At 36.0% G+C, this 16509-nt stretch overlaps 1 protein-coding gene across 4 annotated transcripts in view; it reads right to left on the bottom strand.

Annotated features, from left to right (window-relative positions):
• The window catches only part of LOC134666949 (LIM domain only protein 7), a 207024-nt gene that overhangs the window by 30785 nt on the left and 159730 nt on the right, over window positions 1-16509 (bottom strand). For all 4 annotated transcript variants that reach the window (XM_063524261.1, XM_063524272.1, XM_063524278.1 and 1 more), the window contains one exon: window positions 14856-14995. In XM_063524261.1, coding sequence (XP_063380331.1) covers window positions 14856-14995 — 140 coding nt within the window. The remainder of the gene's footprint in view (window positions 1-14855; window positions 14996-16509) is intronic.

Below are 16509 nucleotides of genomic sequence, written 5' to 3'. Positions count from 1 at the left end.
AATATCCATATTTTGTATGTGGCAGCAATTTGTTAAACCATTCTAGAGTCAGTTGTTGGTAATCATTAACATAAATTTTAGGTATATCCTTTCTTAATTTTTCGGTTCTTACTAGGATTTTGTGTTTTGATGCCAGTCTGTATGGTAGGTAGATTAACTAACACTCGATAGGATTTAGATGTATTTTGTAATAAATTACTTACTACCAATACCTAAGGAGTACATCTTACTTGCAATGCCCAATTTATGTAGACAACCTGAGAACTTTCATGAACAATATGAACAAGCGTTGATGTTTATTACGAGCACAGGTAACTGTTTACACTGGAGCCGTAAAACAAAGTGTTATACTGACGCAAGCCGTCAGTCCATCAATCAATCAATAACGCCTACGTAATCATGTTTACGGGATGCATACTGAAGGTCGAAAAGTGCAGCTAAACTAGCTAAAGTACCTATTATATTTTGAACATAACATTATGCGAGACTTGTACATATCTACTTGTGCCTAAAACCTCTTTTGGACTCTCACAGACTAATTGCAAGTAACCGAAATAATTTAGACATACTAGCGTTCCGTTTTAAATTTAAGTTACAAATCATCATCATCATCATCTCAGCCTATATACGTCCCACTGCTGGGCACAGGCCTCCTCTCGAGCGCGAGAGGGCTTGGGCTATAGTCCCCACGCTAGCCCAATGCGGATTGGGGACTTCACATACACCTTTGAATTTCTTCGCAGATGTATGCAGGTTTCCTCACGATGTTTTCCTTCACCGAAAAGCGACTGGTAAATATCAAATGACATTTCGTACATAAGTTCCGAAAAACTCATTGGTACGAGCCGGGGTTTGAACCCGCGACCTCCGGATTGCAAGTCGCACGCTCTTACCGCTAGGCCACCAGCGCTTACAGCTAAGTTACAAATAATAAAATCGTATTGTATAACGTTGTGTATCAGGGAGATTTAATAGACCATAATTTTATCATAGCGAATTGTGCAAAGAACATAACTTCCTCTAATTGGACAAAGACACAAAGTTCTCCCAAAGGACATGATTCTTCATGCATTTAGATCCAGAAATACACAGAGATTACAAGATCTAGACGGAAAGTAACCGTCCTAAGAAAACATCTACGTGTTTACAGCAATTGTAGAAATTGCATGAAAAAGGATGCTTTACCTCAACAGAATCTCGCAATTACGTTATTAGTTTTAATGAATACAATTTAATCGGGATGGTTTTTTTAAATGTTTAGACTAAGTGAAGTGTGGCTCTACGTTTAGTCTAACTTGCAGCCTCGATTTAACTGTGATTAAGTCTGAAATCTGAAATCTCGATATGATTAAATCACATCGTTAGATGCGGTATTTGACGTTAGCATTCGTCATGATAACATATTATATAATACATACATATAATGTTTAGTTAGTAACTTGTGTGTGTTTAGTTTGTAAGTATGACTAACTGTATGTATGTTTTGATATAAATAAAAATACATACTTATATTACACGAAGAAGAAAATTTCAAACACAAGAATGCGCGTAATTATTAGGTATGTCATAACGTGCGTGCAACTCTCTATACTATCGAATACAGGAACAAATAGTAATAAAATAGAATTCCAAGCTTCATAATAACTAAATCATAAGCCAGTTAAGTTCAGCAAAACTAGAATTGTATCATATCAGCAGAACAGGATAGTTCCTCACGCCATATGGCCCGCTCTATGATTGTACCACCATGTATGGCTCTTGGGATAAATTGCACTGTGGTTCAAGAACTGAACGAATGGCGATTGTGTAGGCGTTACGTTAATAGATCGACTGTTAGATATCTGTAGATTTATTAATCTTTTACCAGAATTGTACAGAACGACAATGATAACTACATTAATAAAAACTATAGGTAAGTATATGTACCTACCTACTTTTGATACATTTGCATTATTTCTAGGGGTAATGCTTAAAAAAAGGTTGGGTACAGATCGTACGCTATTTTGAATAAAAAAAAACCTAAGATAGCTAAGAATTATACCTTCCATTATCACATATCTAATCACACTTGAATGGGTTAAGTAATATAGATAGTGGGTGTCGTTAATTTTATAAACAAAAGAAATAACGAAGTGTTTGAATGGCCAATTTTATATCGGCCATTAAAAATTAACATACAACTGCATATAGCAGATGCGCTATTAAAATGTTTGTTCTAATGAACGTGGGTGGTTTTTAGTGCTATGCATTGTTGCAAATGAACTCGAGAACCTTGATTTAAGAGGTTTGATACAAGCTGTCGTTCATTAATCAAGTGTACACCACCTTGAAATCCGTGTAGGTAGTTCATCGCAAAAGTTATTTAAGTATTGTAAACCTACTTACTTCTTGTACATTCGCCTCACATTGACATAGAGGTATGTTATCAAAAGTCCCATTTTCTAGTACTAAATAAATTTGGACAAGATTTTTACGTATATTTCTGAAACTACCATAAAAGTTTAAAGTTTAGACAAGATTTTGACTGTATATTCTCGTAAGCCAGCTTTGTCAGTAAAAAATTGAATAAGTAATGTAACTAATGTAAGCGCAAAGGATCGATTACACGTACAAATTTGGAATTTCGCATCTTTTCTACTGAAAAAGTTAGCATGCGTCATACCCAGTTTGAAATTACCAAACCATGTCTTTGACCATTCTTCCTCTTCCTGGACCACAGTGCGACAACGAATAAGGTCGGGGCTCCGAGCTTGGTCCTTAAACGGAGCATTAAGCCCGCAATAGATCAGTGCAGCTACGTAACCTGGTGAACGGTGATTTATTGTCTACAACTTTTTAATGCCGTTTGGAAATTCATAAGTTTCGCCATTCCTATTTGAAATTAATCATAAGTATTCCTAGTATGGCTTGATCAATTTCCCTTGCATCAACCTCCATAATATGTGTACGAGTAGGTATATACACGTTTTTGGTCTGCTCCAACACATACAATTTTAAATATAAGATTAGGTACTTATGACGTGATTAGGCAAGTTGTTTGTGATGTCAGGGAATTAGGTGGGCGTTCAACCTAATTTAAGACATTATCAGTTTTCTATCTGAGTAATGTTCTTTAGTTCAACAGGTTAAGACTAAAATATCTTAATCTCGCGGATGATATATGATTTTACAGCGCCGTCAAATCACACTTATTTTGGGCTTTCGTAAAAGTACAAATACTTTCAAAAAAGTGTTCTTTAGAGGACGTAATCGATCTATTATGCTATATGAAAAATATCAATTATCAGCAAAAATATTCATTTTTACAGGAACTCCCAGTACAGCACATAATTACGTCGCGCAGTGAAAGTGTTGTCCTATGTTATCAGGGATCGGCGCTCGCGCAGCCCGCAGCGCCTAATCATAGTATTTGCCGAGAAAGTGATCTATCTGTGCTGTGTGTTTGACTGTATGTCTGTGGGTGTAGTGTTAGCTCGAATCACCCTGCAGCTGAGAGCAGATAATTTGATAATTCGCGATGCAATTGTATTCAATTGTTTACAATCAATCACAGTGTAACTCAATTTAAGGTGCAACTATTCGATTCGATTATTAGGTAATAAAATATACTTAAATGGAAATGTCTCAGCCACACAGTCAGATATAGGATATAGATCATCATTCTCATTGTAGGATTGGGAACTTCATATCATATGCAAACGACTTAATAATTTCGATAGTAAATACATAACATATAGTGACATAGTAAATATTGACTCGCTTTTGATTTAACTACCTATGTTTAGTCAGACCGTGAGATACAAACAAAGAAATGTGTTTCTTATTTACTTACGATTCTAGGTAGACAAGGGCAATTAGGGGCAAAGGGAAAGGATGCCTTTAATTTTCCAGGGAGGTTTAGGCTACGACTGACACACGGACAGGCAGATGGCGAGCATTAGCCCGTCAGAGGTAATTGTGGACAATTGCAACGCTTTCTAGAATCTGATAAAGTTCGGAGAAAGTACTGAACGGGAACCTGTTTTTAAAGGTTGGTTTTATATGAAACTAGCATTTCGTAATGTGAATAGACGACGTTAGAATTAATATATAATAGTCTAAAATTAAATGAATAATTAAAATTAAAGGTTATGATCCTGCGACAGCAATTAATTAAAAGTGTTGACTATAATTAAAGACTCTGGTGTCTTTTCTCAAATACCAAACGCCTCTCCATAATCAAGCTCTCTTACAATTCACAAGCTAACATGATAGTTTACATTATAGCCAACAAATTGTAGTTTTACATGATAAATACCACGAATTAAATAGTTGTTATAAAGTAAGTACAATTTCAGCGTAGTTGACTCATTCAGCGCAACTCAATTTAATGGTTTAATGTAGCAGGTAGCTATATCTAAAAGTACGGTTAACGCAGTAATAAGGAAGAGGTTTGTAAACAAAATAGTTAGCAATAAAAAAATATAGTGTGTTACTGACGTGCTAATGATATTTTTTTTTAATTTGGGTATTTGGGCATAATGTTTAAAACTTTATACGTTTCTATGAATTTCTATCAAGAGACAAAGTCCAAGTAGTCACTAGCATGAGTATAATAATATATATTTCGTAAGCCTGCTTCCTATGTCGACTGTCGTACCGTAGCTACTAAATGAGTTTCTCGTGTAATTTGTATGTTAGTCGGAGTATTACGCTAAATTGCAACGTTTTAGTTGCACAATGTAATCGTAATGACATGCAACATAACCCTAATAAGATTAGTGGGGCTAATCCTTATTACATGCATTTACGGCTGAGTTTATATTGTAATTTAATCCTGCTTCTAAGATGTGTATCTATGGTGTCCAATTGGTTTAAATCGGGGCCGCGATTTCTTCTGACTTATCCACCTATAACGTAATCCTAGATAAGAAAATAAAACTTGAGCGAAATTACGGATAAGTAACTCTCACTAAAAACGGCAAACCATAAGTGTACCTACTATTCGAACACGACGTGCTTCATAATTTGTACATTGATAATCATCGTAATTAAAATGCGCATTATGTAATTAGGAAAGAAAAAGAGCATAACTGACAGAAAAAAACACCATTTCATTTCTCAAGTACATCGTTAGCGCGAGACTATCGCTATAAGTAGGTATATATTTACGGTAATTGCATCGTATGTTAAAAGTAATTATGCATTCATTCATCACTCCAAATTCACGCATAGTAGCTTCAACCTCAGTACCGTAAGGCGAGTACGGAGTTACGTAATAAACGAAATAAAACGATATCTCGACCCAGTTGTGGTAGGTAGGGTGGCCAGCCAAGCGGCGCGGACAGTCTCTAAGGGAGGGCTAAGTACGTTTTACGTCTTCTGACAGGGCGTGTGAAAACAAAGTGTATACCGAAAAGCGTGTTAAACAAGCTAATATTTACACGATTACGAGTATTGCTTCTATTCAAACTGATCTAGTATTTCTATAATAAGACTACTTAATGAGAAAGTAAGTTTTGATCTCTGTAATTGTTGCCCTTATCTACAAGTTTACAAATCCATGATATCAAAGCGCGTAGGCGGTCTCCAACTTTTTTTTGGTTCTATCGCCTTCGTCACGCACGGCACATTTGTCCACAAACAATAGATGTTATCAGAGACAGTGTGACGGGATATAGTTCCGTGGTTGCGGTCAGATGTGTTCAAATTTGTTCGAGCGGCAGAAAACAAAGTCTGTTTGTCATTGACACTTTGTCGTGCTATGAAAGAAAGGTTGACGAACCCGTGAGAGTCACAAGTTTCTTGTCTTTATATTTCATAGAAAACTAGATTGTCACTTTCAAACTGTAGCAGTGTGGTCACCCTATCGCTCTAAGAGGCTTGCTATAATTGTAATGTCTGCAATAAGATACGTATTTGGCTGAGCCTGATGCAACGGAGTTAATTCTAAGCCAGACTTCTTAAACTGACGTGGGTTTGGTAAATTGGTACTACATAGTTTCTAAGCCTACTGTCGAGTACTTGAATACTCAAAACACTCATGTGGATTAGCCTCTCTCATGGCTCCTCTACACGATGGGCCAACGCCGGCCACTCCAAGGGACGCATTTATGCGTTAGGGGGAGCAAGTGATATTGCTATATTTGCTATCTCATTCTACCGCATGGCTGCGTCCCTTGGGAGTAGCCGGAGTTGGCCCATCGTGTAGAGGATCCATAACATAAATACCGATGTGGCTATAGCAGCAGCATGAGTATTTCCAGATAAAGGAGGATTCACGCTAGACCGGACCGGGGCCGGGCCAGAGCTTCGTTCTTCGTATTCTATGGAAAGCACCAGGTGATCACCAATCATAGAAATAAACATGTCGGATGTTTCGGCCCGGGCACGACCCGGTCTAGCGTGTCATCCCTAAGACATACCTATGAAACAGTGATATATGTATAATCAATATGAAAATACACTGTTACACTGTGTTCCTAGTTTTAAAAAGCCGCTTAGCACTTTTTAACATCGGACGTATGATTGCGAAAGCATTTTTTTTTTTTTTTTTTCGATGTGGCGCGCGCACAGCTCTTGTGAGCAAGGACCCCGCTAAGGATACGGGCGAGCCTTGCTCATATGCATATCTGTCGCCAGTTTTCCCTTAGTCGCCTTATACGACACCCACGGGACGAGATGGGGTGGTGCTATTCTTTTCTGATGCCGGCACCACACTTGCGAAAGCATTATCTCATCAAATGAAAATGATACGCCATCATTTCTCGTGTGAAATGATACCTCCATTGTCGCGTATTGTTCTAAGAATCGGGTTAATTCATTGTTGGCTCAAACTAAGCATTATGGTAATAATAAGATCATTTAACTTGCTGCAACAAATAAGTAAAGGTTTCGAATATAGCAAGTAAAACTCGATATTATTTTCTGAATACCATCTTTATAGTTATTTCCATGGGTGCAAAAGGGACTTTGCAGGTCCATATTACTCAGAGGAAGGTACCTACTTTTCATTGTGTGTATATTTATTATAGGTATATTTTTATTTAATAAAAAAATGTGATGAAAGAAATACATGAATGATATCTTCATTTATCTCTTTACCTTTTATATATTTTTTTATGGAGAACCAGGGGAGAGGCCTTTGCCCAGCCGTGGGACACTCATATAGGCTAAGAAAAAAATACCGGGTGTGGCCATACGAGCAAAAAATTAAAACTGTAGGCTGTACTCCTCATACCGACCAACATTTGTTCAGGAACTTTTAAAAATAACTTGTGGTTTGATTTTTAATACACCTCAAAGTTTATTCTAAGACGCAATGTATTGCGAATTTTGTTATCTTTAAGGCGTGACAAGCAACGTCAATCACAATCATATGGCGTGGCGGTGGCGTCCTTTGAAGATAATATTTATTTTGTATGAAAAATAGGAAGTCTAAATACTTCATAATTTATTAAAATTGTTGAACAAACGTGTCACCGTTTGAGGAGTACAATCTATGTTTTAATTATTTGCTCATGTTACAGGCCACACCCGGTATATTTAAGAGCACAATCTTACAGTGTCATATACATATTTACGAATGAACTCGATTTCCCGCTTGCTTAAATTTCTAGTAGGTAGTTAGGGCATACTGAAAATTCCAGGACTGGCCACTTAGAAAAAATAAGTTTTCTCATATATCAGAATCCAAAAACTTTCAGTATGGTCCACGTATTGCTGTTATTTAGGAAACAAATACAGGATGTTTGAGAATACCTCTCCAAAACGCATTGCATTGTAATCGACGTTTGTATACCTCCGTATGTGTGTACGAGTATGTGTGTGTGTTTAACGAAATGAGAATTAACGGATGTGATGTAATGTGTATGGAGATGTGGCTTTTGAAATCTTTGTATGACCCGTTCACTATGACATCATGTTATTTTTAGGTACTAATTCAAGCAGACCAACCGTACGTATTGTTAGAACCCTAAGTGCCACTTGCACCATCTCTCTAACCCGGGGTTAACCGGTTAAACCGTTAACCCAGTGTCAAAGTGTACTGGTAACCATGGTAACTCCAGGTTTAACCGGTTAACCCCGGGTTAGTAAATGGTGAAAGTCGCCCTAATTGACTGTTAAATTAAAATCAGCATTTACATTTTGAAGCTACACCACTGGCAACAACAAATGCCAAAATTGAGATCAAAACGGAGGATTCTGCTATCACTTCTGCACATCTGCCACATTAACTAGAACAACAAGGTAATACACTTTTTTGGGGACAGGTTAAGCAATATCTTATTAAAATGTCAACGAATGACAGTTTATCAGATGGTGTGAGATCAGACTGTCAGATTAAATATCGGTAAGTATCGGTTGTGTCACAACGAGTATTATCGACGAACACTTGTAGTTGTTGCGGCAACGGCGCGGCGGCGGTCGGAATCGTGTCGTATTTGTATCAAAAATCTAGGCTATGGGGATATTAAGTTTGCACTTTTATCATTTATCGAATTAGCGTCACTCTCGCATTTCTATTATGTATATTTTTTAGAAAGTGACGGCTACAATGCCAGACTTTAAAAGCGCGAATATTTAAAAGCCCACTGAAATCATTTACTGATATATCTGTGTTGTTTTATTTGTTAAACCATCTCCAGTTTACTATTTAGGGGTCATCCATTAATTACATCAGTGTTGGCCGTAATGGTTAATTCTAATTAACAATTAATCAATTGCATTAACCATTAATTCCGCAATTAATCAATTGCATTACGCATCAATTTAATTAAAGTTAGTTAGAATTGAATCTTGAGACGTTTAATTACATTGACTGTCAATCTAATTGCCTATTTAATGGCATTAAAGTTTCAAAAAATTAATTAGAATTACTCTCAATTGCATTAACGTTTAATGGAATTAAATATTTTTTTCATAAACTAATAATTAATGTTAATTTTGCTTGAAACTATTAAACGGGAATACACTCATTATTGGAGTATTTTTATTTGTCCCTGTCATATGTGAGTTGGAGACAAATGGGAAACGGGGACAAATGGAATTTATTCATTTATATGAAGCGCTTATTCCATCTGTTCCTTCCTTCCTATATGTTCCCCGTGGGGACAAATGGGAATACACCCATTATTGTTAGTTATAATGGGTGCTCATAAAATAAATAAAACAAATAAAACAAATAAAATAAATAAAACAAATAAAACAAATAAAACAAATAAAACAAATAAAACAAATAAAACAAATAAAACAAATAAAACAAATAAAACAAATAAAACAAATAAAACAAATAAAATAAATAAAATAAATGGTGACGCGGGCCGTACTTTGTTAATATTTATGACTTTATGAGACATTGTCGTTTGTCACTATTACATACAAAATAGCCAAGGCGGCACTCGGGCCGCAAGGGATAGGTTCACGAGCCGCATGCGGCCCGCGGGCCGCAGGTTGCCGACCGCTGCACTAGACCTTTGATCCCTTGGACGTCTTTATAAAATTACGATATTTATTCTTGTTAATTGTTAATTATCAATCACATGTTTAATTTTCATTAAAAATTGTTTTAGTTTTTAATGGTTTGTAAAGCAATAACCATTAATTCTTTTTAATTGTTAGTGGTTCGTAATAAATTAACATTAATGCAAATTGATGTTCAATGCAATTGATAATTAATTTTCCTTCAATGGTTAATGGCTAATGGCAATTAACCTTTTCAATGGTTAATTTTTAATGGTCAATTGCATTAACGTTCGGCCAACACTGAATTACATCACACGTTTAGGGGGAGGGAGGGGGTCAAGAAAATGTGACATATTGTGACATGGGGGAGGGGGGAGACACAAACTTTGTGACGACACTTTAACTTCAACACTAACCGAAAATTTATTATATTATTTTATTCGCTGTACATTTAAATAACAAGTTTTTAAAACGATAATCGTTTTTATTCATTTAATTTTCTTTCCTTAGCAGTTTTGGGTTATAAAATTACTAATATTTATATCGTCAAAAATATTTTGATAAAATATTAATAATACTTAGGTACTTACTTAATTCGATTTGGCGATTTCGTAGAAAAATGTGACGTCACACTAGGGGGGAGGGGTTTGCCAAATGTCACCAAGTGTGACAAGAAGGGGGGAGGGGTCAAAAAACCTAGAAATTCGTGTGACGTAATTAATGGATGACCCCTTATAATCGAATATGACCCTTGTTTCAAAAGCTGATTTACAATGTTTGATTATTTATACGATATGAAATTTCTCAATTCAAAGCAGACTTAAAGTACATAGCTTTACTTTTTTTTGAAAATGTTGATATCAAGGCAAGTTAAATGACAAGTCAGATAAAACTTGATAGAGAATACCAACTCAGTACTGATGACATTTAATTTTTATATCATTGTTTGGATTAAAATGATTAATCGTAAAGCAGCACTGACAGATATCGACTAACTTCGCAACTACCGATGCCTACAGTTATAATCGGTATACCGATTAAGCAATAGAGGTAACACACAAGCAGTAAAAGTAATAAAAGTAACAAAGCTGCAATGTTCCGTAAGTATCGCAATATTTAGCTATATTTACTTTAAGATACAGTTGCAGATAAGGCGATAAGATATAAGATTAACTAAAGCCATAATAGATAAATCGTATCTTCGTTTTGTTTTTAGAACTTGTTAAGAGGCTAGTTAATTTTTTTGCTCATTTTGTTCTGTTTAACGGATATCAGGAAATGATATAACAATAATTCATTAGGTGTTATGTCGTTTCGAAAGTTAAATACGATTGTTTTAACTAAATGTATAGATTGTACAAGATTTGTTACGCGAGAAATTAGTGTAATTTTGTAATGTAGTTTCCACTGTTTTGACATACCTAGTTATGAAACTTAATATGAATCGTAACGTACTGAATTTATTTTAATATAGGATTATTGTTTAACATTTATTTAATGGTTATGACCAGATATCGTAAAAGCATATTTATTGCAGCGTATTTGATTTAAGGATTAACTAAATAATTTCTCAGTAAGATGGTCAATTATGTAGGTTTTGTAAATTAAGGTAAAATGTAAATAGTATTAAAATTAACTACACCTAGGGCCCATTTCTCGAACTAATATATTAGACTAATATTACTTATTAGTATGTTGTAATGGCAACCGATACGATTTGACAGTTCGTGGACTAATAATATTAGTCTAATATCGTTCGAGAAATGGGCCCCGGTCACTTTTCTAAGTCATAAGAGTTCGAAATTTGAATACGAATATCGTACATACAATACTATAATGCCAAATTTTTTAAATTTTACCAATAGATCGCAGTGAAACTGCTTAGGAAATCTAATGCACTATTTGGGTTTCCGAATGTATGAAGGGCCGAACCGAATACTCCAGTTATGATTATACACTGCGCGTGCACATGTAACTCGATGCACGGCGACCATGCGCAACGTGTAACTGTGTAACTCATACCGCAGCGCCCCCTAGAGGAAAGTCGGTTTCCTTTTGAAACTGACACTTTTGAGGCTGAATGAACCGCGTTGACAGCATTTTAGGCATGGTCAGCTGGTTTGGATCTAACATTACCTACATAGTATAGGTACGCACAGTCAGTAAATGTATGGTATTATGACGTAAATATAAATAAGTGGAGAATTTTAATTAAAATGCTGACAAATATTATAAAGCCCATTAAAACCGGAAAATTTGGCGTGAAAATTATAGTTTACCGTTACCAATTTAGTGGACTTATTGGCAACTTTGTAATGCGAGTAAATTAGAATAACGGCTTGGTCAACCATTTTCACTTCTTTTTCTCTAAAGTTTTCCTCTTTTTGTGTAAAGATACGGAAATATTACAAAATAAAGATAGGCAGAATGGACCACCAAGAGCAATTTTAGTTTGAGTTAAATACGAGATAGGTTACCGTTCTGTATGTTGGTTCAATTTGTCGTACACTAAATCGCAATATAGCTATGCAATAAGTACTATTACAAACCGCCTAATTTCGTATCATAAGCAAATGTCAAAACTGATTTAAGGTTTCCACCGTCACGTTTCTCAATGACGCAAAAGCCAAATCTAATTATATTAGACATTAGGTAAGTCAATTATAACCAATATGTGAGAGAAGCCTCACAGACTGGTGGCGTGGCAAATCGATTTCTTCGAAGGCTGCAAAACATTTGGATTGCGACAATTGTTACAGATTTGTTTGCGAAGACACAATACTTAAAGAACAATGATAATGTTTTTGATTATACTTATGTAAAGTGACGACATACCCGTATTTTTCAGACTTATTTCAAAACAATAGATAGTTAAATAACACTTCAGAGCGATGAGAACGGGTCACTTCGTATGACAATTTTTCATTGCTCTTGAATGTGTCAGCCTGACTCATAGAACAAATGTAAACAGAACATTGTAACACATCATTGGGTAATTAGGTCTAAGTGTATTTCGCGAAAATCCGTTTTTATTAACGCACAGCGTTGCGTTCGTTTTGCCGTTCAACTAGTTAGTTAGAATAACTCACACTAATATTTGTTATTAGAAATAAATAAATTAAGCAACAGTCAATAATCAATGGCAACCTTTCGAGGGCTGACATGACGTGATAGTTGCCATTTGTCTTACACCTCACTTCCGTACATGTTATGTATTCATTGGCACTTAACCTTAAGGTATTTGTCAATAACGTTCCACTTTAGCCACGCAAGCGTTTTTTATAAACACATATATCATATACCTACCTACACAAGCATAATTGCAGTGTCGATTTCCACAACCGATTCATCGGAATGTCAATTCGTTCCGTCATAATAAGTACGTCTAAATTGACTGATTAAATCTAACATATTTGCTATGTTTTGAAATGTAAACTTCATTTTGTTTACGATAAGGTTGCATTTGCAATTGTAAAATCGATAATATACGAGGTTGTGAGAGTAAGATACAATAAAAACCGGTGGCATAATCGAATAAATTACCAGTTTCATAAATCAAAAATGATACATTCGATTACCCAATTAGTCTAATAGGGATCCCTTCGGTCGTCTATCATCTTTACATTGCGCAATGTGATATAGCAGAATGTAGCTAGCACTTAATTGTTACGTAGCTTTATTACTTTTAATTATAAATAATAGAGTAGTGTAGTCATAAACGTTCTTGAAAATATGGATATACCATCAACCTGCTGTGGTGGGATTAGTACGAATCAAAGTAGAACATAGCTAAATGGATTAACGAATAATCTACTTACTTACTAAGTCTGCTAGTGCTAAGACTTGCACAGTGGTCTGTGCTGGCCGGTATAATAAATAAGTATAAACCGAAATGGTCCAATTTTACTACAATATAAAACCACCAAAACGAACTCTGTTCTTAGTCGAATTAAAAAAAAGAGTCGTCAGTAGTTTGTTGGACTCACATTTTTATTTTTTTTAATGTTCATGTTCCTCTACTACTCGAGGATTACGACTTGTCCGTTAATTTTTTATATTTGTATACTTCCCCAGTGCCATAATCAGCACTCAGCAATCCTGGTGAAATCGATGAAAATCTTCAGGCACACTTATAGTGATTAACTATAATATTTTTATTGTAACTCGTCTCATACATTTTCTTTTAGGAATAACTATTTGTTGAAGTGGATCTACTGGAGATAACTAGAGCGGAACTCCTTAACGACACACGTATTAAAGTGCACGTTTAGTTAAGTACTTATAAGTTATATTTCTTAAGGTTTTTAAGCAACTTACGCCCATAAGTGTTTGTGGTAAAGCGGAACTGATCATTAACATCACAAAATAATGGAACCGTGTAATGGAACTGTATTATATTCGTATTTCGGCTAATGCAATTGTCATGAGCCGCATACTCTTATGGCTTCTGATAATTTGCATTATCTGTGTGGTCAGGCAGGTTTATTTATATTTATATTAAAGATAATAATTGTCGATTATACTCATACTATTGTGTGAATAATTAATAGGTAATAGCACAATAGCAACAAGGTTTCAAATACCACAAACTGTAGGTAGATGCGCCCACGAGCGGCCTTCTCAACATTTTGATGCCGATTATTATAATCTAAACTGCATGTTTTGAGTGTTGTGAACGCATTCAGACAGCTAAATGTCGTGTAAAGGTGTGTCATGGCATTCCTGCATGTCCGCGTTGATCCGTCATCGCGAACACTCGACGGCAAGTACCTACAGTTTTCCATAATGGACTTTAATATGAAGGCAATAAGAGTGCTGATCTGTATCTATAAGAAGTGGAGTTATACTTCCTTTATCAGACAAGGGTATATGCAAGTGAGAAGTGTGCTTTAGTTAGTACCTTTTGTCCACGAAGGAAATATAGCTGAGATCATAACTTCACATTGTCAAGGTTGTCAACAATCACGGAATTCGTATGAGTTACTGAGATTATACAAGTAGGTATTAATTAATATGGCAAACGGTATATTTGTTATGGATTGAAAACTAGTTTGGATTTATTTTGACCTTTAAGCTTGATCCTTTGCTTATTTGGTAGTGTCTACTTTTATTTATACCTACATGTTATTTATATATTTAAAGCCGAGCGAGCTTTTGATGCGTAAAACCTAAGACAATTTCGTGCTTCGAATTTGACAGATAAACGAGATGGCGCTGTACAGCTCCATACATTTTGCGGTAACTCTGATTGTCAAAAGTTGACGTTTGACAATTCAGTGATAACAAATCATATGGCGCAGTACAACGCCATCTGTTTTTGATTGCAAAATAAGGGACACGTTTTAGACTTTACCTCTCTATTATACAATTCTCTTTGCTCTCGATCTATGTAACATCAATATAAAACTTACCGTTCTTCCAGCATTTCGTTGAATGTTTTGGACTTGGCCCGCGGCTGGCTGGGCTCGTTCTCCATCCGTCTCACTTCCACGCACCGCTCTATGATATGTTCCACTCGCTTCCGCCGCGAAGATTTCCAGTTGTCCAGATTCTGCGGGTAAAGTAAAGAAAACATATAAAGTTATAATATAAGATTTGTATTTATTAAACCACTGTATTAGCCTTTGTAGTAATTTTGAGAAGACATCTTGGATCTGGGATTAGGCTAGACGTCACCGATACTGTTGAAAGTAGTTTGATAGCACAGAACATTTGAAGGCTCGAGTACTTTCAAATTACGGTTAAAGTACTCAATAAAGGACTCGACTCGGAAGTTCTTTAAGCGTAGAGTCACAGAATAAATAATAGTATAGGTACAGAAGACTCACTCTCTAACATAACGCGTCTGTTACGATCAGGACAGATATAGCCGCCAGGTGGAGACAGCGCCACGCGCGGCTTATGGCTAGCCACCAAAATTGGTGTGGAACGGATGTACTTTTAGCTACCTGTAGCAAAGCGACGAAATCGCTGAGTGAGCCACGCCTAGAGTTGCGTAAAAACGAGTAGTGTTCTTTAATTTTAGACTCAAAAGACTAGAGTGCTACCAATACTACTTTGTAGTCGTTTTCCACCATCACGTATGCAATATGGGGCTGTCCATAAATTACGTCATCGATTTTTGAGGATTTTTGACCCCCCCCCCCCTATAATCATCCAAAAATCATGCTTCAAATGACCCCATTTCCTCCTACTTCATGCTACCGTCATCCGATGTTCAGACCCCCCCCCCTAATTTGAAATGACGTAATTTATGAATAGCCCCTACGTCGCCCGTAGCTGTGGTGTGGTGAGCGTGAGGGTAGGAAAGGAATGTGGCATTTAGGACTGATTGGCTTCCAGCTGCGCAAGGACGTTTCTGCACGCGTTGCATTCGGCTCACGGTGGCCAAAGCATGGGAGGTAGCGATTTCCTGGTTTACAATCCCATACAACTCTGCAAGTACCTACAGTGGCTACAGTCAGCACCAAATGGATAGTGACAGCCAAAGTGACCAAATAAATATATCGCAACACACGTTTGTTATCATAGGATTGGTTCAAATCTTGAAAGTATACTTATGATCCACTTTCGGCGCGTAATCAAACTACACAGATACTTAATATAGTGACTGTTTTGTACAAAGTGAAACTAGTTGAAGTGTGTAATAGAAAAATGTTATTTTAAGTTTATAAACTTTAGAATCTAAAGTTTGATATTTAGAATGAACTTTAGAATCTATAGTTATTTGATACCTAAAGTATATAAAAAAATCGCTGTGTGTTGCACTTGCAGCAAACGTCATTCCGTGCACTTTTAAGATGCAGTTCTAGCAGGATAGTGCCGTCGTGATACAGTTTGCTGCACAATTTATCTGCAGAATCGATCGCAATCGCATTTCTACGAGTACACGAGTAAATGATACAACGGTATCGCCGTGTTTAGAAAAACGCATCGCTGTTGCTTCTAGCCAGGGACCCAATAAATAAAATAAAATCATTTTATTTCAAGCTTTCGCACATATCACACTTACATAATATGTATTTACATTATAAAATTCGGACTAAAGACACACATAAGTTAACA

The sequence above is a fragment of the Cydia fagiglandana genome, chromosome 1 (assembly GCF_963556715.1).
Source record: "Cydia fagiglandana chromosome 1, ilCydFagi1.1, whole genome shotgun sequence".
Taxonomy (NCBI): Eukaryota; Metazoa; Arthropoda; class Insecta; order Lepidoptera; family Tortricidae; genus Cydia; species Cydia fagiglandana.
The sequence above is the reverse complement of the archived record's forward strand: the minus strand, read 5'-3'. Positions and strand labels throughout refer to the sequence as shown.